The sequence below is a fragment of the Brachyistius frenatus genome, unplaced genomic scaffold (genome assembly GCF_029030835.1).
Source record: "Brachyistius frenatus isolate BFR_SWC_R1_liver_20210118 unplaced genomic scaffold, ASM2903083v1 Contig_27, whole genome shotgun sequence".
NCBI classification, from domain to species: Eukaryota; Metazoa; Chordata; class Actinopteri; family Embiotocidae; genus Brachyistius; species Brachyistius frenatus.
In genome coordinates, this window is record NW_027210626.1 from 4,444,012 (window position 1) to 4,466,475 (window position 22,464).

The window sequence follows — 22,464 nt, forward strand, 5'->3', positions numbered from 1 at the left end:
GCTATCATATGCTAATCAAATTATAGATGTATATTAGAATGATGTATAATTGTTTTTTGGGGAATAATTAACAAGTTTCAAGAGGTATGCATGTATTATCATTATGGGTATTTATCCCTGCTGTAGTGTGAAGGACTCCTTCCCTTGAACATATAGTTAAATGTCGTCGCTGATATCGCAGCTGATAGATTTTTATCACCTTGTCCTTCCAGCATCGATGAATTAACTGCCATTTTTCTGCCTGTGTTGACACACTTTAGCAGCAAAGCCCAAGGACTAGGAGATACTGAGCCTGCAAAAATATTGCCTGCGTGTTCTTCCAGTGCTGACTTGAGCATCTCTCCCAGGTGGCATTTTGCATTTTCATTAAATCTGACATGACTTGAACACAGCATTTGAACCAGGTTTGCAGACCCCTTTCCCTTCTTTGCTGTTTAGTCAGAGAAACAGACCTTAAGGTATTATCTCTAAACATTATTGTGCAGTTCAGAAACAATTCAGTACATTTAGGAAATAGAACAGGGAATCAAACTCATGCTGGTGCAGTTGCATTCCAGTTTCTCTGAATCCCAGGCCTCCATGCAGCCCTAAGGTAGGTTTTGTAAACACTTAATTATAGAGTAGGTGTATCCATTTTTAGGTGATCTATAAACATCGTAAATTTTGAAGCCAAAAGGGACACTCTGTATAGTGTATGCACAGAGAGTTTTCTGCTCTGTGCAACAAAACAAGCTTTCTTTCTGAGTCTTCACAGCCCCGAGTCACAGACTATGACTTCTTCTCACCCAGCTATCACACAGACACAAAGCCCAGCATGACTTTAACTGTCTTAACAGGTCAGAAAAGGTTGTGGGTTGTGCCAGACTGGAACCACTGTTGTGCTAAGACTGCAGCAATCACGAAGCACACACTGGCTTATCACAGAAGCCAGGTGTCCATAGCAGCTTGGTGTAGTTGCAAAGAAAGCGAGTGACAACAGAAAACTTGTGTACAACACAACACCTGGTGCTGCTGTCCTGCTGTTTCTCTTGCCTGCTCTGACAGCAAGGATGAGGAGAAGTCACCTTGGCAACCAGTTTAACCAGAAAAGCGCAAACCAACATATTTTCAATTGATATTTTCATTGTCAATCATAATGCAGTTTATATTAGGTTAAACAAAGAAAAGGTTAAAAATGTTTTTATATATTTGTTTCAATGTAGAAATGATCCTTTACATCATATTAAGAAGGAAAAGTGACTTGATTTAAATTTGGAATAATAAACTTCCAATTCAAATCCCATTAATAGGAAATAAAAGTTAAGCATTTTCCGCAGCTAAATATTTCACAAATTCAATACTGATTTAATGAATTTTACTATCTTAATAATCCAAATAAGATAAAGCCTGATCTGATTAATTACCATGATAATGAGAATACTTATTAATTTATGTTTTCTGAACCCAAGGCAAGAAGAATCAGGATGTGAAAACATTGTTAACTCTTACCTCGACAGTGAACTCCTTCGTCATACCCATCCTCACAATCTTTAGCCCCATTGCAGAGTTTGTTGAAGTGAATACATTTTTTTGTCCCAATACACTGTATGTGATTGAGGGGACATCTGATCACCACCTCCTGTGCACCTAAAGCAGAGAAACAAAGACAGCATCAAACATCTGCATTTATCTTAACATTAATAATTCATGTTTGCTGCAAAAGCCATATCAGCTTCCACAATGTGTTTTCAGCATATAGAGAGGCACTTAAAATGGGAGTCGGAAAGAATACATGACATAATCTGCATATTTTATTGTCATTCTCATTTGTATTTTGTGGCAGCTAAACACATTTTATCCAAGATATAAACCATTTTTGGAGTGTCCTCTGAAAATGCTGATACTTCAAGACCCTTTTTGTATACGAGAAGGAGGAGGAACCTATGCATATGCAAATGTATTTATACTTCATAGCATTGTTCCTTACACACAACAGATGTTCGCCACACTGCCTTGCAGCCGCACCGCAGCCGTGAAGTCCTATAACAAAGTGCCCGACTCTCCCTGCCAGCCAGGCAAACAGCGGAGAGCAGCTGTTTAAGGATTCATGAGGCACATAGGTGACCCTCATTCATGTGGCAGCCACGAGACCACATAAAACACAGCTGACCAGTACACTAGCATTGTAAATGTGTCACATCTCCACCTTAACTACATTGATATCAATTACCAATGTGCCGCTGCCAGCACTTAATGGGAAGATTTATCACCCATGTGATGAGATCCGTAACAATCCCCCAGAGTTCTCCCAACCCTCAGAACTTATATCCCAGCACACTTGGACCATCTTGACTGGACAATTACTTATCCACAGCATCCACTTCTACTTTGTAAGATACGGGATACCCGAATAATGTGGCTATTACAAAAAGTGTTGTCATCCAATGCAGAATTACAGAAGGGAGACATGGACAAATAGGTGTATGTCTGTCTTGGCACAATAATGACTCATATTAGTTTCTCCTCCCAAGCATTTTATTGCCTCAAAATGGTGGGAGGAGATCTTCTTCTTTAATAAATATGTGTTGGTTTCAAGCACTAATGATTCACACTATTTTTACGACACATTTAGGTAAGTCAAATGTACCGGAAGTGACCTTGTCTTTGAAAGTTCGTATTTCATACATGAGTAAACTGGCAGCTTCATCTGTTTGTGAACCAATGTACCTCCAGTATATAAGAGAATACATATGACAGAGAAGTAGCTTGCTTTTTAAATTATAATTACTCTGTACCGAGGACTTAATTTTAAAAATATTGCCAGCTGTCCTGAAAAGGCTTTTATAATGAATTGACACACTTGTATAAGGAATCATTTCATAAAAAACTAAAAAGGTGAAAAAGAAAATCCTCTTCAAACATTTCATACAGAAGTAAAGTCATCACTGACAAATATTGCACAGTAACGGACACTTACAATTTCACCAGCTTATAACTATGTATCATATAAGTCACTTATCAAAGGTTTTTATACTATTAAAAGTAAAGAGTTAACGGCATAGGTTTTAAAATACACAGAACAACTTTAAATATTTCAGAAAAAAGGACACTGTCACAGAACATTCACTATCCATTTGGCAATGTGCTCTTTAACACACAGCCGTAAGGGTCTGTGACAACATAACCGTGTTGTCAGCCTCTCCCCTTGCTTTCTCGCCACATGGGTTCTAATCTAATGTGATAAGGGGAGGGATGGTGCATGAATATTCAGTGGCTCTGATCTGTCATGCAGGGGCGCACAGATGGTCTCTCTACAGTTGAGGTGCTCTGAATTCCTGTGTCAATTCCCAAACTACTCTACTATATTGGATGATCCCTCAAAGTCGAATCTACAGGACAGTACACTATGTCTTGTAACTCATCCTCTGACAGCTACACCGGAGCCTCTCCCTCCTTTGCCTCTCATTCTAGTGTGCTAATAACACTTAACCCCAATACCCTGCATACTGTGTGTGCCTGATCAGTCCAGGAAAGATCCCCTTAAAAAAAAATAGTGCTCTGAGTTACAGCTCGGCCAAAGCTGGAATCTCACAGAATACATTCAGTTTTAGCTCATAAAAAAATAAAAAAATAAAATAAAAAAGCAAACAAAAATCCAGCAGTAATTGCATATCCCTGGACACCATTAGCATTATAAGATCACCTTTAGTACGTCATCTATGCAATATTATACCTGTGCTGCACTGAAATGTCATTTCGCAACTGCATTCCTGTAATTCATGTAGTTAAAGGCAAAAAAGTTGGAGTTAGAGACCAAGTATAAGACCACTAGTATGTTCTCTCACCAGGTTTGACTATTATCAGACAACTGAGTTATCATTACACATCTGTCCTAAATATGTGGACTAGCAGGGATCTACTGAACCTACCAGTGGACATCATCAATTAAACATAGTAAAACATTACCAGCGACAGGCTTACCAGACCTTTGTCATCATGGCAACAATAATAAACACGTGGGCAACACTGTGATCAAAGTCGGAAAAAGATTGGGATACAATAGATACATTAATGACGTTACCTACTGTATGTCACATAACTTTTGCGACATAGTTAGCATGAATTAATTGGGTTATGTATAACTTACCTAGACAAGTTAAAAAAAAAAAAAGTATACTAACTTACTATTTTTTTTTTCTTACATGAGAAAAAAAACACTGGTCTCCTGGATAAAAGTCCTGTGTTTGAACAATAAACACCCGTGACCTTCCTCCTGATACAAACTTAGTCACAGCTGGTGCTAGACTGGATCAGTGGGAGGAACGCTCTGTCTGTGATTGGTTGTTACATTGTGGTAAGGTCATTGATAGAGTTGGGGACCAGTTGACTGACAGTGAAACCACCAATCACAGCAGTTTACTCAGAAGCATTACGTTTAGAGTGTGCGACCCTCTGGCAGATCCAATCTAGACCAACCCTTTGTCACTCTTTGACCTATGTCACGGTCTAATCAGCTGTTTTTGTTCTGTTTGTTTGAATCCTCTTGAAATGATTTTGAAGGAATATGTTTCTGTTTGTAGAAAACAAGACAATCTAAAAAAAAACAACAACTGTGCAGTCTACATTTCAGTGTCTAACTGGTCAGATCGGAGACCGATGGATGTATTAACCTACGCTGCCAACACACAGATGCACACAGCTGTTTTCTTTTAAGGCTGCTTACGTTGGCGTTGGGTAGTCGTAAACTCTGAATTGCATAAGATTACATAGATAGTTGGACAGATGAAAAGAGTTGGAAAACCGATTAACTGTAGCAGGTCCCTGTTGTAATATGTAATTTCTGATCTATAAATCATAAATCATTTTAGATTAAAACTGTGCAGTCCCAGTAATGGTTTGATAAATGTGTAATGTCCAGTGATGAAATGGGAACGCAACGGAAATACCAGTTTAATCATAACACCTTAAGTGGAAGGCAGATGTTCCCCTGGTAAGATGAAATATTATGTTTGTATGTTTATACCGTGAAACATTTAAGTACTGCATTAGTATTTATAACTTCCTGCTTTATAGTAACACAACTATAAATTAAAATAAAACATTTCAATGGAGTTTTAATACTCCACATTTATTACTAGCACTGTTGCGAGCGGTCTTATATTTGTGTTGCCATACACCTTTTTCATGGCAGACATTTTCACTTGTCACACACAAAGGAAATTAATAACATTAATGACTCAGTTCCACTAAGCGTCCCGGTAAGTCGTGACAGTGAGCCAGTATCCACAACAACACGACCACCCCGAAGTGGGACGCAGCCGTCATCAATACACCCGCGACTTTTCTGCTCTGACAAGACAAAGCGGCTGCTGTGAAAAAAAGGGTCCGTTGAGCTGAATATGAGCTTCAGTGTTAAATTATAATTTGCAGCAAGTGGATGATAAGAAATCCCTTGTGGTGTCCAGCAGGTCAGCTTCAGGGATGAATGCTGAGTCACACTTTGCCTATTATCTTGTTTGGTAAACTCACATAGAGAAGATATGACCAGACATGATTTTCCCTGTTGTTAAAAACAACCTTAATCAGCTGGGGGGGGGGGGGGGGTCTAGTTGTTTCATATACATCATTTTGTCAGTGTGTTCAGTTTAGTTTACAGCCATGTGAGCGGCTCTGTGACATTGTATTTGTTAATGTATGTTAATGTATTTGTAAATGTTAATGTCAGCACACTAAGCTGGTCACAGTGTAAATGCTAACATGATTATGCTAAGTGAGTACAGTGTCTTCATGCTCTCCAACAAATGAACCTTTTCTATTTATGACAGTTTCTTTACTGTCGTCTCGCCACACTATCATCACAACGTTTACATTTTGAACCTTATTAAATGTATTTCTAGGCAGAGTAGTTTTTCATCCACTGTGGGTTGTAGAAGTCGCTAGCAGGATTTAATTTTATAGAACATGTTTATTTAAAATCGCATTGCTATCTACTTTCAGAGTGAATGAGGAGGAACCCGCTGGCTCAAACTAATACCTTTATTTAAAATAAAATGAAAGGCTTGTAGGGAAATTTCAGATGCTATGGTCATGATGATAATCATGTGTTAATCTAAGCCACAGCCAGTTTGTGTGGAATAATGAATTCCTGAAAGAAAACAACAGAGAACCTATCAGCAGGGGAGACTCATTGAACTTGTACGTACAGGGATTCATCATATCCCTTAGAAATAAGGACTTGATTTTCTTAATTTATAGTTAAAGTTGATGATCAAATAAGCATAATGCTTGACCTATGGCAACAGTAATGTTGTTTCCATAATATTTTTTTAACAGTATTAGACTGTTTGGTAGTAAATACTGCAATTACAATGACATCAGTATGTGTATGCAACACGAAAAAAATCCGATCATGAGCTCGATGATGTGCAAATCATTTTGGTGAACCTCAACCAAAGCCAACATCTAACAGCACAGACAGCAAATAGCTGTCACAGCTATGTTTGTATGTTGTTTTCTGACAAAAAGGCAAGCAATGATTATTGTAAATTGGGTGGCTTGGGTAGAAACAAACGTGTAATTAAAGGATAATTCTGGTTTATTTTAATCTGGCATATTTCATATAAAATTTCCTGTTGTGGATCAATGGGTCGAGCTAATTTTGCACTGACCACCACCACTGCAAAGATTCAAGGAACCAATGGCTCACGCAAAGAAGCATACAGAAAATTGGGGCTAAAAAGCGGATGTCCTGCAGGTTTTTAAAATTATTTTTACATTAACCATTCTCTCTCATTAACATTAACCATTCACACTCTCCGTCGGATCAAAAGCAAACACAAAAAGGAGCTGTACGGGACAGCCATTGTGCTGAATTCATTAGGGGTCTACATCTGAGGCAACTTGCCAGCTGACCTAATCCCTGCATATTCATCCACACACACTGCTTTGTTTACATATGTGAGGCTGACTTTCCCTTTGGCTATACTATCTTTTAAGGAAGCTCAAAAAGCTAAATCCAATCGAGGATTACTCCGTGGACTATTTCACTTTGATGACTGACCATATGTATTCAAACAGACAAAGAGCTGCTACATCCAACAAAAGAAGGGACACAAAGGAGAGACAGAAAGGCAACAGGTCCATCCCAAAAGGCAGCCTCTTCTCTCCATAGCCGACAGAGAAGGAAACGTTTTGTTGCAGAGATTGGGAATTGTTAATTATTAGATAATAATATATGTCAACAAAACAATTGTGATTCCACTGTAACTACAATAAATAATATTGCAGTGCTTATCACCACTCTCATCCTGGAGTATTTTATTTCATCTACCTAAAACTGAAGAAATGACAGAGGCCAGCTGGACCAGTGGCTTTTAATTACAATGAATGAAGCTCTGTGTGAGGAATAATAATAGCATGTAATTATCATGGTAGGTGGGAGAAGGATTTGCAGTTGTGTTGGATAATTAAACCTTAGTCAGCAGATACAAAAATAAACAGCGTATGACATCTTAAACAGACAGACAATCCATGCGTGATGTGTATTCAGCTCCGGTTGGAGCTTTTATCTGAGAATTACACTAAATAAATAACATGTCAATATAGAAGTCCCTTTTCATCGCTCACGTGTACACGCTTTCTATTTCTCGCTCATTATCTCGCTTGTTCTCCTTTTCTCTCACTTTTTCAGACAGTTGGTTGAATGAACTTTACAGGTCCACTGTATAGGATTTGGTAGCAGAGATGGAGTAGAATTTTCATAATTACAACTTTTCTTTTTTTTTTTTAATCAATGTTAGAATGTTTATGTTTTCATTACCTAGGAATGAGCCCTTCATATTTACATAGGTAGCTAATCCTCTTTCTTGGAGTGCACCCAAGCGGCAACCAGCAATGACGTCGCCCATTGTTATAAACCCTCGAGTTCGGATTTTGGCCAGCACCATCTTGCTAGTTCAGAGCTGTTCGGAGACAGAAGTCTCCGTTTTTGGATGAGCTGTGGGGGAACGGGCAGTGGATCTGACTCGATCTGATTGTAAACCCGGCGATACTGCGTCCCGCCCACCGATAGCTGTAACCTGACTACACCACTGGTCTGTCAATCAAACTGGCATGCCCACAAAAACATGCCTTTTTGAGGCTTATTTTCTAATTAATGATGGGATTATTTTCAGATTGAACGGCAGAAAATGTATGAGAAGAACCGAAATAACTCATGGAGAATTTGTATTGATTTATAATTGTGTGAGAGTAGATGAATGGGAGTCTATGGAGCCTCGTTGGTATTGCAACTTAAGGCACTTCGGCAATCGGCCTCAATTTTCAGACCCGGAAGCTACGTCCACTTATATATACAGTGTATGCATGCACCATGCTGCACCGCCAGGTTTCTACAGTAGGCCAGAATGGACAAACCAAACACTGGCCATCACAAGGGTTTTTTTTGTTGGGTTTTTTTGTCTTTTTTTTAGACATTGGTATTTATAATGTATTTACATGTGTGATAGAAAAGGCAGGCCACCAAAGCTAAGCAGGATGTGACTAGCGTCAAACCGTGATTGAAAAGACGGTCCTGAGGGAGGACTGACCTGTACAGATCAGAGTGTCTAAGCAGGGCATCAGTGTCTCGTCAGCATGACAGCCACACCAGCCTCATGTATTGGATTTATGACAGGTTGAAATATACCACAATTATCATGTATTGTGCTTTGTTACCTTAGTAACACTTGTAGCAACAGTCGTGCTGACTTTCACAGCATCCATGGACCAGCACTTCAAACAAATCAACTGTCAGAGATGAAGTTGCAGAAGTGGTGAAATGTTGTTAACATTTATTTCTAGGCTTATAAGATGTGTCGCTGGTGTGGAAGAATAAACATCAAGTACAAAAGGCATGAATTTTTCAGTTCGATCTGCTTGTGTTCCTGTCTGTGTGTGTTTTTGTGTGAGTTCAGGCATCTGAAATCCATAGAAACAGTTAACGCTTCACCTTGGCATGTATGTGGTGAAGTCATTATTAGGCTTGAGGATGCTTGTATTACACTATGAGGGCGCTGTGATTTATTTGCCTGACTTCAAAAACTGATGGTACCGAATGATACATTTGTCATGTAACTGTGCTGCTGATGAGCCGTTTCTCCCTAATCTCATCTTGATTTCACTACTTGGGCTGTTTGTAACCAGTAGCCTGTATCACATCTCAAAGGCACACAGTCCCTAGATGAACTCTAGATGTGTGGTGGCACTTCCTGTCACAAGTGAATGCACCATCAAAAGTCTGTCACGGAGACCTCAAACACTTCCATGGCAACAATGTGAACGGTTGAGATGCAGGCTGATAAAGTCTAATGGGGTAAACAAGAGCAGAGTCTACTATGATTATAGGCACATTTCACTAGATGTAAAATACAGCTTTTGCTATGTTCTCCTTTCAAAAGCCACAATGGTCCTTACAGGGAGGGCTCTTTAAAATAATTATTTTCCTGTGACCTTTACATCCTTGGCATTTGAAGTGCTGTACTCAGCCAAAAGACCTTGTTTTTGCTGTATGTGTCTGACCCCACAGACAGAGGCAATATTTTCCACAACCTCCAAGGATCGAGGTCCAACACAGACAGTGAAAGAAACCAACTTCCTGTCCAATGATAGGACTGTCACGGTCTTTCTTCTATTAAGTCATGCGTTCCATACCAGGTGGAAATACTTGCCGAACTCTGTCAACGGTGCTTTCCAAAAACTATAAAGTTTCCACACCAAACAGGTCACATACACAAATAAATTAAACAAAGATTTAACTTTTTTTTTTAAAAGACATCACAAAGTGAACAAGGCGTTTCCAGGAATGATGAAATAACATAGCACTACTGTGATCAATACGTGTAATGGGATTAGTGAATTTTACATTCAGCTAACTGTAAGCAAAATAATATGGACACGATATGGCAACATGTTATGAGTATGATTAGATCTACCGAAGACAGTTTTATTTAATCAATTATGTCACTTATTTATTGGCTCTGAGGGGTCTTGAATGAAGAGATAATAGGAACATTACTTGCAATAAAACCCAGTGGATTGCCATGACAAGCAGGAATTGTGTTCGCTAATTCATAACCAATGTTAACAAAAAAATAATAACATTTTTGAGCTATATCAAATACATTATTAAGATAATGTTCACCATCACAAAAGACAGAGGGTAACTTTGGGGTAGTCTTTTCCCTTTGCAGCAACTGATTTATTGTCTTTCATGTGGTTTTGGTATTTTTTTGAACAAGTGTTACATTTTTCACAGAAATATTTCTTTTTTGCAGATCTAATGGAATGAATATATTTATTTATATAATATTCATAAACACCATTGATAAGAGGAGTAGGAGTAGAGACATATTTTCTGGACATTTTTTTGTTTATTTTTTCTCAATTGTTTCAGTAAAACAGCTGACTAAGAAAAGTCTTGATTATCTTTCTTGGTCAAAGTACCAATTGGAAAACAGTCATTAAAACTAGAACTAATAACTTTAATTACATTTTGATATGCCAAATCAAGAGAAATTGACAGACTTTCATTAAAATATTTGATGCTAGAGTCAGGTGAGCGATAGACAACATCAACAATAACATTTTTACCACTAGAGACACCAAAGAGCTCTACAAAGACATACTCCACCTGACCTCTATCTGGCTTTAGAGAGAGATCGTCCCTAATTTTACATTCATAGTCATCATGAATAAACAGAGATACTCCACCTCCAGATCTATTCTGTCTTACACAGTGGACTGAATTGTATTGAGGTAATTAAAAGATTTCTTTCGAGACCTTTCTGTTAAAGCAATAACAGAAAATGTGTGTTTGAGTGAAGATAAATAATGGATACATTTATTGTAGGTGTTAGGGATACTTCTTATATTCAGATGAAAAGTGGAAAATATATTAGGAGGCATAGAAACACATAGGTCATTAAACTGAGATTCATCATAATAACTACAGAGATTAGATGCAACAAATGATGAAAAAAATATTTGGTCTGGGTCTACATCAAAATTGTAAGAGTCAATTATAGAGGGCTCAAAGGGGTTAAAGGTCTGGTCTATAAAATATGATTTGTTGTGAGCCACATGATGAGTGTGGTTTAAAAAATAAAACCGTCTAAATTGCAAATGGTGGAGGTTAAAAACCGAATATTGAGTATACCGTATATGCAAATACATCACTGCATAGTATGTCATCATAAACATACTAGTTGATTTGCAGCATTTATATTGATATGTACGTGGGTTATTTCAACACTGAAGAAATTAGTAGTTTTTCTCGATTTCAAAACCCTAAATTCAATCCCTCCTCTGCTGCTATGATATTTCAAAATGAGTGATTTTCAACTGCATAGTACAGCGTTTCAATCAGAATCAACAACCTCTAAAATGCAATATCATTTGCAACATGATACATACACTCAGTGCAGTCAATGAGAGCAAAATCATAATGTGCCCTACCGACTCATTTCTTGTGTGCAATTACTTTTTATTCACTGTAAATTAGTCTGAGTTGAATCTGTTTCCCGCCAAAAATTCCCAGTATCATTCCAGTGGAATTAGGTGGCGTATTGGCATCAACAACATCCCTGAATCTGCTGTGCACCAAAGTATCAATACATCAGTCTTTTTGGAGAAATGAGCACGCTCGGGACAATGTAGTAAAGCTGCACTTCAGAAAAACTATAAAAATAATAATTAAAAAAAAAAAGAAAAATAGCAAAAAGGCCAATTTATCATTAATTAGAAAACAGCGACATAATTAGTCAGTGGAGATACTTTTGTGACCAACTATTATGCAAATTTTATAATCTGAATGTTCTGGGGGCAGCTTCAAATGAATAATACATACAATATACTGTAGTTGGAGAGGCTCAAACCTATATTCACTGCGAATAATGATCTCATTAAAAGTATAATACTCAGTGTTGTGTTTAATGCTGGCATTCTTTCATCAAAGACATGTCTACAGCATTACGGGCAAGTTTCATTGGAACTGAATTAGTTGTTATCACAGCATCATGTTGACTTCACATCCAGTCACTGCATTATGATTCCTGTATACATGCACTACGATGTAAGCTAATTGATAAAGTATCTATTCCGTTCCAAGGCAACACTGCAGCATCACAAAACTGTGGCCCCACCTCGAACTAAATAGCAGATTTTCACTCAAACAGAGCTTGCATCTTCTTCTAAAACTGAAAAAAAAAAAAATATATAAATGACCCTACTGTCTACACTGGATTGTATACATTGTATGCTCATGCTTCTGCCACTAAACTACTGTATTTTGATTTCTAGAGTGCCATTTGAGATTCATTAAAAAAAAAAAAAAAAAAAAAAAGCTGTTACAAGAAGGTTGAATGGTCATCACTGGCATTTCATACACTATTATTTTCATTTAGAAAGCTTTTATATTTAAGTTGTCAAGATATTTAACATCCTGGAGTTAATAACCGTGACACTAGATCACAGGATAGATTGACAAAGTTCCTTGGATCTAGAGAAGACTGGTTTCCAGTAGTGTGTGCATTTACACTGGAGTGACCTGAAACACGGCTTGTAATTAGGCTCTCATCCCTTTGAGACAATTTAAAACTGTATGAGGTTATATTTCCAAAATATGTGTGACAGTTTTAATTAGTGTGTTCATGTGTGCTTAGGATTTGAGAAAAATTAAATTGTTGTGATCTTGTGAATACTCTGTTATTTAGTCTCCATCTTGATCTTAATTAGATTTCCTGAATAAATAAAGCTAAACTAACACATAACATAAGATATTTTCAACAAATGTCTAAGCCATCAGTGTACAGAACCCGACTTCATACAATATTTCCCTCAAGATGAGTTCCCTATTTTTATAACTACCGCTATATTGTGGCTTTTATAAAAAAAAATTATAAAAAAAGGCCACTTGACATGTGTAACCCAGGCAGCCAAAGCCTCACACAACCTTCTGCTGAAGACAATCCTTTTTTTTGCACAAAAGAGGAGTTAGGTTTCACTTACACTGAAATTGCTTTAGAAAGGGATCTCTTTGTGGACAGGAGGACCAATTACAGCAACCAATAAACCTTTCAGTGTTCAGGCTGTCATGTTACTATCGTTTGAAGAAAAAAAAAAAAAAAAAAAAAGTGAAGCTATTCATTAAAGAGACCGTCTCCAGAAGAAAAACAATGCAATTGGTCATTTGTTCCCAGCGAAGTGTGCGACTGCAACACAAGAGGTCGCTGTTAGCATCCCATCTATTCTCGTCCCCTACTGATTGTCGGTGTTGTTGCTTTTTTTTTTTAAACTGAAAACGATCTTTAAAACCTAATAGCTGTTGGACAAAATTCTTAAGGTTAACATGCTACCATACAGTTTACAGAATTTTGTTTTCAATAATTGATAATACAAATTGGTCTTCACCAACTTTGGATGCAAATATCTGGCTCTTTAGCTGTTTACTGCTTTGCTAGTTACCAACTTTGTCTGTCCACCAGGAACCAGCATTTATTTGCATACTTACCAGCCTAATTAGGAGATTAATCTCCGCCAGGTCATCAGTATGAGCAACCTCATGTACGAGTAGTTATTATATCCAAATATATCCAAATCTTAAGCTGTGGATGGAGGCACCAAATCAGAAAACACTTGGGTTTTTTCCTAAAGCAGTGACAAACAACATTTAGTTTGGCAGACATTTGGAGCTGTGACAAGAATAATAGAACATATTCACAATTTTCAAACTATATTACCAATTTCCAATAAATGAAGGTGGAAATCTACCACCTCTCTTGCTTCGGTTGTTTTGTTGTTATTGCAGTCACAGAGGGAACAATCCAAAATGTGGTTTGAATTTTGTATGAGGATGACTCTGCAAACTCACCATATGTCTTTCAAATAAAATAGAGCAGCTCTTCCATCCAGTGGCCTCAGATTCCTCCATTAAATTATAATAGTTATAGTGAAAAGCCTTGACCTTTGCCTTGATATATATTTCACATTATGTAATGAGTTTTAGGACCTAGAGTGAAGCACTGGCCAATAGGGTAAATCAAGTGATCATAAGCCAGTAAATAAGTAATTATATTTGGCTCAGAGGCTCTGATAATGAGGGCCAGGGCCAATTGACACACAGCTATCTGGAGGACATGTATTTTTCTCTAAATATCCTCTGGTATCAACACGTCTTCCCTGAATTCATCATTGAACTATGTTTATAGAGTGGCTATAGGAGAAGGCTTTAGCTCATTCATTTCACTATCTATTAGGTAACCCATTATTCATTGTAAATAAATTAATAAAGGTGATTGTCTGTGATTCATACTGATTAGGAGTCAGGTCCTGGCTACAGTATAACTGGGATGAACAGCACTCATCATGACAACAGGAGATTTATTCTCACTGGGTGTCATGGTAAGTGCAGGTACGTGCCACCGTGTTTATGTCGAGTTTAAACTCAGCACAGTGACACTTTGTTCTCTGGTGCAGCGGCAGGGGTATAATGCAGATTTTAGTGCTTAAATGTCACACTGGTTACATGACAGCGAGCATGCCAAGTTTATAAAATATGCTCTTTTCTTTGGCTCTTCAGGTGACAAGCTGGGACGCTGTCCTTTATAACACTCGTACTAAGAGGGAATACAAAAGGGAAAATGTGTCAGCGCAGCTTAGCTGCTGAAATGGGAGCTGTGAGAGCAAAGACAAAGCAGTAATGTGCTCCTCCCAGTGCATCACTTCTGACAAGGATGAGGCATAGTGGGTACAAGATTGTCACCAGGCAACAAAATTCTCGCACTAATGGTTTTGCCAAAGACAAATGCTCAAACATATGGAAATGTATTAAACTGCAGAAGGAGAAGCAATGCAGCAAGCACAGTACTGATAAAATGATATATTAAGGGCAAAGAGGATGACTTCTCTTTCATACAACTGTCAGACAGTCTTAATCACAGAGACTTTTAAAAGCATACCATGCCTTGGTTGGAATGACTATCTTCAAGTGCACAGACACACACATACACACAATATTTGTTGTGTCTTTTCCCTGCTACTGGTAAAACAGATGGCACCCGCCTGAGGAAGTGTACATAGGTTCTGTTCCAAATGTAGAGAGGAAGATTGAGAGAAATTAAAATTCTTATTTCAAAGTCTTACGCCTCCTGCTACAAAAAACTAAACAAAAAAGAAAGGTGCCAAATTACTGTGCCTGCAAACAAGACACATGTGGCAGGTTGAATATGCTGAGAGCAAAGAGTGAATTTGATCTCAAATTAAACCCAGGTGACAGACACAGAAGTGAAGACACAAGCATGAGACCCAATTAACTTGTGTTACACTAATGCATACAGTCATATTAAATCGTGTAGAAATAGTATGATGGTAATATACTGTAACCTGTGTGCTCCTAATAACTTGGGAAAGCAATCTTCACAGAAGATGTGAAAGCAGAATTAGCATGATCAGCAAACGACTCTCACAATATCCAGAAACGGTGCCTGAACCTAAACAGGCTGCTTCTGAAATAATGGCATGCTTCACGTTTTTTTGATGAGTCAACAGAGGAGTTCCATCTCAGCAGGGAGATAGACATGGAGAAGAAGGAAAATAAATGTTACATAATGCAAAAGTCCCAGTCCTTCAGCTCAATAACAAGGTGGTACGCTACATTACCCCCTAAACCTCCATCCTACTGCGGCCAATTCTCATGGGAACCACGCACATTTGTGATATATTTATTTCAGTATGGGACTTGCCAGATAAAACACCCCGCAGGATATTGATAGGCAGCCAGTGCATTACAATAGTTACTGCAGCTTCTTTACAGACAGCCCGACATGATGTATACTCTGCACTTCTAAGGACCGTTGCTACAGTGGGGCGTTGTCAGCTACACCTTTCCATGATAACATGAGTTTAGTGTCAAGAAATGTGATTACCTTTTCATTTACATTCAGATTCAGCTTTAATGGTCGAGTATGATTAGACAAATCTACTGCACCTATGATTGTCAAATGATTTCCCGGTCACCATAAAAGGTATAGACAAATTGTTTTTTAATGGTTATTAAAATTAGGTAGAAGACACTGGACAACTAACCTCCACACACTTATGATCTGCCTCATTGCAGGCATACTGCTTCCAGCATGGCCAGTGAATGTGTGAACAGTACAGAAAGGCCCCAAAAGACCAGAGGGTTTTGAACCCAGAACCTTTATGCTGTGAGACAACAATGCTATACTAAACCACTTCATCACCGTGCTGCACACATTTACTTCAGAAATGATTTTTTTTTTTTAACATTTGTGCATGATCTCTGTGTCATATTGGACGCAATGCTTAAAGACTAAAAACTGTAATATCCATTGGCATATGATTATTTTTTTAGTATTATACCAGTGTTTTGCACACAGATTTTGTTAGGATTCCTGTCTGATTCTTGTGTGTTTTCCTCTGTTTTACCCCCGATCACCTCTCCTCCTGTGTCCTGTCATCCCCGTCTGTTTGTTATTGTCTGCCATGTGCTTGTTTGTTTTTGTCTCTCCTGCAGTACCCTCCTCCGAGTTCCGTCATCTGCCACGCCCACCTCCGTAGATCCAGCTGGATCGCATTCCACTAATCACCTCCAGATACAAATACCCCGGTCTCCCGTCTGTTCATCGTCAGTCCGTCCGTTTACCTGCATGGTAGTGTAAGTCCGTCTGTCTCATCATTGAGGGTTTCCGGTTCTGACTCCCGTTTTGTTTCCTGCCTACCTGCCTTTCATCAGAACGAAGAAGATTACAGATCGTTCCTCGGAGATCATCTGCTGCAATCTTGGCAATCCTGTGTCGAGCTTCGAGCATCACACAGTCGACCCTGCCTTTCCGTCCAGTGTCGAGCCACAGGTATCACCTGTACAAAGAAACCTTCCAGTTTGTTCCTCGGAGATCAGCCGTCGAAGGTTTGGCCATCCTGTGTAGAGTCGCAGATGTCACACAGTCGATCCTGCCAATCAGCTGCACTGGCGGAGAGCCGCGGGATTCCCACCAAGCCACGTCAGCTAGCTGTGGAGAAGCCTTCGGATTCCCCAGCGAAGCTACGCCCACCCAGCTACCTCATCCTGTCGCTTGCTGAGGAGAACCACGGGATTCCCCCAGCGAAGCCACGCCCCGCTGCGTTCTGCCTGCCTGTCCCTCCGTCCATCCGTCAGCCTGCCAGCCGTGTTTGCGGAGGAGCCAACTTCCGGCTCGGATTGGGACTCAGACTTTTGGAGTGTTTTCCTGTTTGCTCTCACTGCCTGGGAGAAATAAATACCTGGTTCCAAAGAGACTTTGCTGTGTGTCTGCATTTGGGTCCGTTTATCTACACACCCCATAACAGATTTTACTTTGCGGGCTGCCCAGGTATATTGGTGGCCACCCAAGTATATTTGGCGAACCATTTTAGCATTCTTAATTTACTTCTTTATTTATCTGCCTGAGGGAACAAAGCTATCGACATGTTCAATGAAAGAATTGACAATCTCCCCTCGCTCTCCTTTACCTGTGAGTCCAGGAAAGGTTGAGCTCGGCCTTTTGTAAAGCACACGGAAATGAGCAACTAGCATGAGTGTCAATGCCTGCAAAATGCAGCAGAGATTCTGACACTGCGCTGAAAAGAATTGTGTGCTCATAATGTAATTAACGTAAATATTTTCAGCAGGACTGCAACAGCGCGGCCAGAACTATAAATTGATTGTCTGTCAGGGTTCGCAGTTACACTATGGTTACACAGCTGGTCAGAGGAAGGCCACAAGTTCCGTTGGTCCAGCCGTGATCTATGTTTTGGCCAAGACATGTGTTCCGTTAGGGAGGCACAGGGGCTCCCAATTGAAGGTCAGACACAATTTCCTTTCAACTAAATGTTACATTAGGATGCCTTATTTGACGCACGAGTTGCGTGCACTGCAGTTGTCATTTAAAGAACATCTTGGTAATTGTAGATATGGAAAACTAAATTGCATGAGTTCCTGTATACACATCAGTCACACACCGTGCCACCTACTACCATGAGTAAATTCTCAACCTATGGGAAACACTGTAGAACTATTATCATTATGGCCATTTGGACACAACAATTTGAAATCAAGCTTAAACATGACATATTGTCACCTTATGACTCAGGCAATATCATTAGTAATTGGGAGTCGTGTTGCTGACCATCTGACAAATCAAAGTGAAATATTGAGTCCTTAGAATAGGTGTGCTGCTGCCAGAGGGCACGGCAGCCTCATCAACTCAAAGCTCTGTCTTTATCAACAACCATTTGTTCTGTCTGTTACTAAATTACACGTTAATACAAACGCAACAATTCCTGTATCCATTTCAAATTGAAAGCCTTCTGGCATTTCAGCAGTAAGAAACCGTTCATTTCTTAACAAAGCTGTATTGTTCATTTGCAAGAGTGTGTTGTGACCGAAATTGAGCAACAACCCTTTAAAATGAGTAATCCAGAACAAAAAGTGAAAATAGCAGTATCATTTAAGGTTAAATTAAAGTGATGGAAATATACCTTATAGACTATTGTATTTAAACATGCCTCCACAGTGGTTACACAACCTTAAAAATGAGTCACAACTTAAAAGTGTGTGTGCCAGTGTGTGCTCACCTATGTAAATGCTAAACTTTAGCTACTAGAGTGGAAATCAACCATATGTTGAAAACGAATCAACACACAAGACACATCAAGTGTCAACAAGTTATTACACTATTCATACACAATTGAGCAGAAAAGCAGAAACTAAATAAATAAAGATAACATGCACTTAATGTTGTCGCTGGTTTTTACGATATACTATGACCTGACTCCCAAGTATATTATTAATAAAGATGTTATAAAGATGACAAGATGTAATTATTCGCTATAAAGTGTCAGGAGCTGTAAGAAAAGGCAGTAACTGAATTATACTCAGTCATATAGCTACAAATACACATGCTAGACTGTGTGTTGTATCATGGGAGAGATTTTCTCTTCTTTTTCTTCTTTTTTTTTTTAATCATGCTGCTTGTTTTCAAGCTCTCTGTACAATACTGATGAACTCCGGATACAAAATCTAAGGCCTTTAGAGGAAGGCATGTGGATACATGCCCTCCCCTGTCGTTGAAGGGGACTAAGTGCAAGAACCCCTGAGAGAGCTATCTTTGAACAGCTCCCCTCCTCTGTGCCTCGAGGACACTGAGATCAACGTTAGTTTTGATTGGGTCGAGCTGAGCTACAACCATGAAACACAGCTTCTGTGGCCATGTTTTTTTAAGTCAGCCACAGACGCCTTTTATTGTCTTTTCCTCTGGGAGTGACAACTCAACCGGAGGATTCACTGGTCTCATGTCCACCAGATTCACAAAGCTCCTCATGGCAGCTCTACTAAAACGATCCAAAAGTCCGTGAAATCCTTTCCTGAAGGATTCATGAAGGGTTTAAGTTCTAAGACACTGTTTGCAAGCATATAGCATCAATGCATGGAGAGAGCTGGATGTTGACAGCCATTAGCACTGGAAGTTTATGTTAAATGACACAACAAAATACTTTAGCAGAGAATAAATTATGACTGTCTGCGAGCTAACAGCAGATCTGTGTGTCTCGAGACCGCCTTGACATTTAGACTTCCTTTTAAGTATGATGCACAAACTAAGAATGTGATTATCTAACGCAAGGCAGATTCTCAGATGGTAAATTGGCCCCACAGTTAAGGTTTGACCCTTTTTTTTTTTTTTTAGCTCAAAGCATTTGTTTGAACTGCTACACAACTGGAGATTTGCCATTTTGCTGGGTTTACTCAAGCCATTCCTGAAGGCAAGCTGTTTTCCGGGCTCCCTGAATAACTGTCGTCAGCTGGCCAGTCCCATGAGGCCTGCAGCTGAGCGGATAAGCTGGTGCCTCCTTCTAGTCTCAAGGTATTGCAATTCAAGGCCACCTTCCCTTCCCTCCTACCCGCAAACCTTGAAGATGCAGTGATTACATCTCCCTGACCAAGCCAGAGCAGGCAGGAGAGAGGTCATCAGTGGCACCAACATTTTTTATAAATCTAGACAACAAGCGTTTAATATATGACCTAGCATTTTTCTTAAGAGCATGAATCCCTTTGAATATTGCCCAAAATATTCACAGTCAAATCCAAGTAGTGATGGCTACACACAATGCAAATTTCTATTATTTAAATTCAGCGAACATCATCCGATTTGAAGGATCCTTTTTTCACAGGTTATTGCAGTCCTTGCTACCTTTTAAGTAGGCAGAGTACATTCCAAACCCGTCTTCCATTTGTAGGGTAAAGCTGATCTAATTCCCCTTTCTATCAATACATAATCCATGATAATGAGCTGTGCCAATTTCCTTACATGAATATGCAAGGTCTTATGTCTGCAGGCATAGCAAATAAAATGGTGCCAGCATTAATTGAAGTGATAATTAATTGCCTTTTGGAGATTACATGTCTTGGCCCATCGCACCCCTGTAGAGTCTATATCTATTATATTTAAAACACTTCTCTCACAGGGAGAGTGAAAGATCATCGGTGACAGAGAAACCAATCAAAGAGGATATGAGATATCAGTAACAGTCAATTGGGTCTCAAGATTGTGCAATTTTACACCCAGTAAAACTAATCAAATTCAGGTTACAGCTCTCACTTGTTTTTCAGGTTGAAATGTCCTGTAATCTACAAGATTTTTAATGTTGTTTTTTTATGTTTATCTTTGAGTGGTAAAGGAGTAAACCAGAGATTTGATATTGGAATTTTAAGTCAGGGGATTTGCGAGTCACAAAAAATAACGATTAAAATTCAGATATCCTGACTTCTAGTCCCCAGTTCTTTAGAACTATTTCAACACACAACCTCATAATAGCTTTCATACATTGTAGAGCATGGTGAATATAATGTTATCATTTTGACATAAGCAGTGAGGCCTCCATCTTTTTCTGCATCAAGCATAGGCAACCACAAGTAGCCTACTTGATATATGACCCCATGCTGTGGGGCATTAATAATTATGGCGCACTACGGACAATTTATGCACAGATGGCATTGCCATAACTATAAAGCTTTGATTATACCCCATAACTCACTGATGAGGAACCTGGACTGCATATTAATAATTAGGTTTTGTTGTCTTTTTTTTTTTGCTTTTTGACTGCATGACAGTGACAGCCTCATCATGATTTACGATGGCTCATTCAGCTCATAATAACATCAAATTGCTGCTTTGTTTCTCCATTAAAGCAAATCTACTGTGCTGTATGTCCCAGAAATGTGTAAATAATAATACCCAGGAGTCTACACGCTACAAACAATGCTGATGTGAAAGAAAAAAAAATGAAAGATTTACTTGACTGAGAGGAGAATAACATAGCATTTTCACTTATTCATAGATGAATATAGTTCTCCCATTCAAATCACAGAGCGTGATTGTTACAATGTGCCATACGTTTTTTTTAAGAGAGAGAAAGTTGTTAAAAAAAATCCTTACATTAGATTTCAGAAAATGTCATCCTTAGGACCACGCCAGACAAACTTGTATTCAATATAAAAAATAAGAGTATCCAGTCACTTGTATCATAATAAAAGAAAATACAGCAAACACTGGGTTTACATATGAGTTTTCTGTTCAAATCTAGTGGTCAGACCATTTCAGATGATGTTGTTGAATTATTTTGAAAAATATTTGTTCCCACTGAAGTTATCTCTCACCATTCTAACTGTGCAGCACCAAGAGAAGCTGGTACCTACATACATATACACTGAGTGAAAAGTACACTTGAGAGGAATATTCCTGACATGTCACCAGCAGGCAACTATTCACCCTTATACATAAATATTTAGTCTTGCCAATTTATCTGTAGCCCGCAAGTCCTTGGACTGGTGCATCATACAAAGAAAATCCACAGAGGCAAAGAAGTCCTGACATTGCAAAATGATTGAATGACAATTTTGTGCAGAATCTTAATATCAAACCTTCACACTTTTTTATAGGATTGAATGATGGTAGTATGTATATTTGTTCAGCACAGAGAACAGCGGCTATGGTCAACCTCAATTGATATCAGTTGCAATATACTGATATTCTGGCTTTTTCAAACAGGATACACGACTAATAAAATGCCCATTGAAAATGTTCCAACTTTTCATGCCGCACACATCCACAATCCTGCCATTCATCTTGTTGCCAAGTATGAGTCCTCTCATAGTTTAAACAAAGTCTTGTGAAACACACTGCTTTATTTGGAGCCAGCTTTCAAAGCAGCTATAAACAAGATCTGAGGGAGTTTCATGTTTTCAAAATGACCACAGCAGCTGTTTCCTGTGACAGAGGAAACATAAGACTTCTAACACTAATTCAGCCCAGAGGGGGGGGGAATGTTTGATCCAAAAAAAGTTACTGTTTTGGTAGAATATCAGTTATTTTGAGTCAGTAAACTATAAAGGTGAGACTCTTTGTCAAATGAGAT

The 22,464-nt window shown here is 38.8% G+C and overlaps 1 protein-coding gene across 7 annotated transcripts in view; it reads right to left on the reverse strand.

The window, feature by feature from the left end:
• Nucleotides 1-22,464, reverse strand: part of lrp1bb (low density lipoprotein receptor-related protein 1Bb) — a 254,702-nt gene that overhangs the window by 159,463 nt on the left and 72,775 nt on the right. For all 7 annotated transcript variants that reach the window (XM_069698696.1, XM_069698693.1, XM_069698690.1 and 4 more), the window contains one exon: nucleotides 1,489-1,626. In XM_069698696.1, coding sequence (XP_069554797.1) covers nucleotides 1,489-1,626 — 138 coding nt within the window. The remainder of the gene's footprint in view (nucleotides 1-1,488; nucleotides 1,627-22,464) is intronic.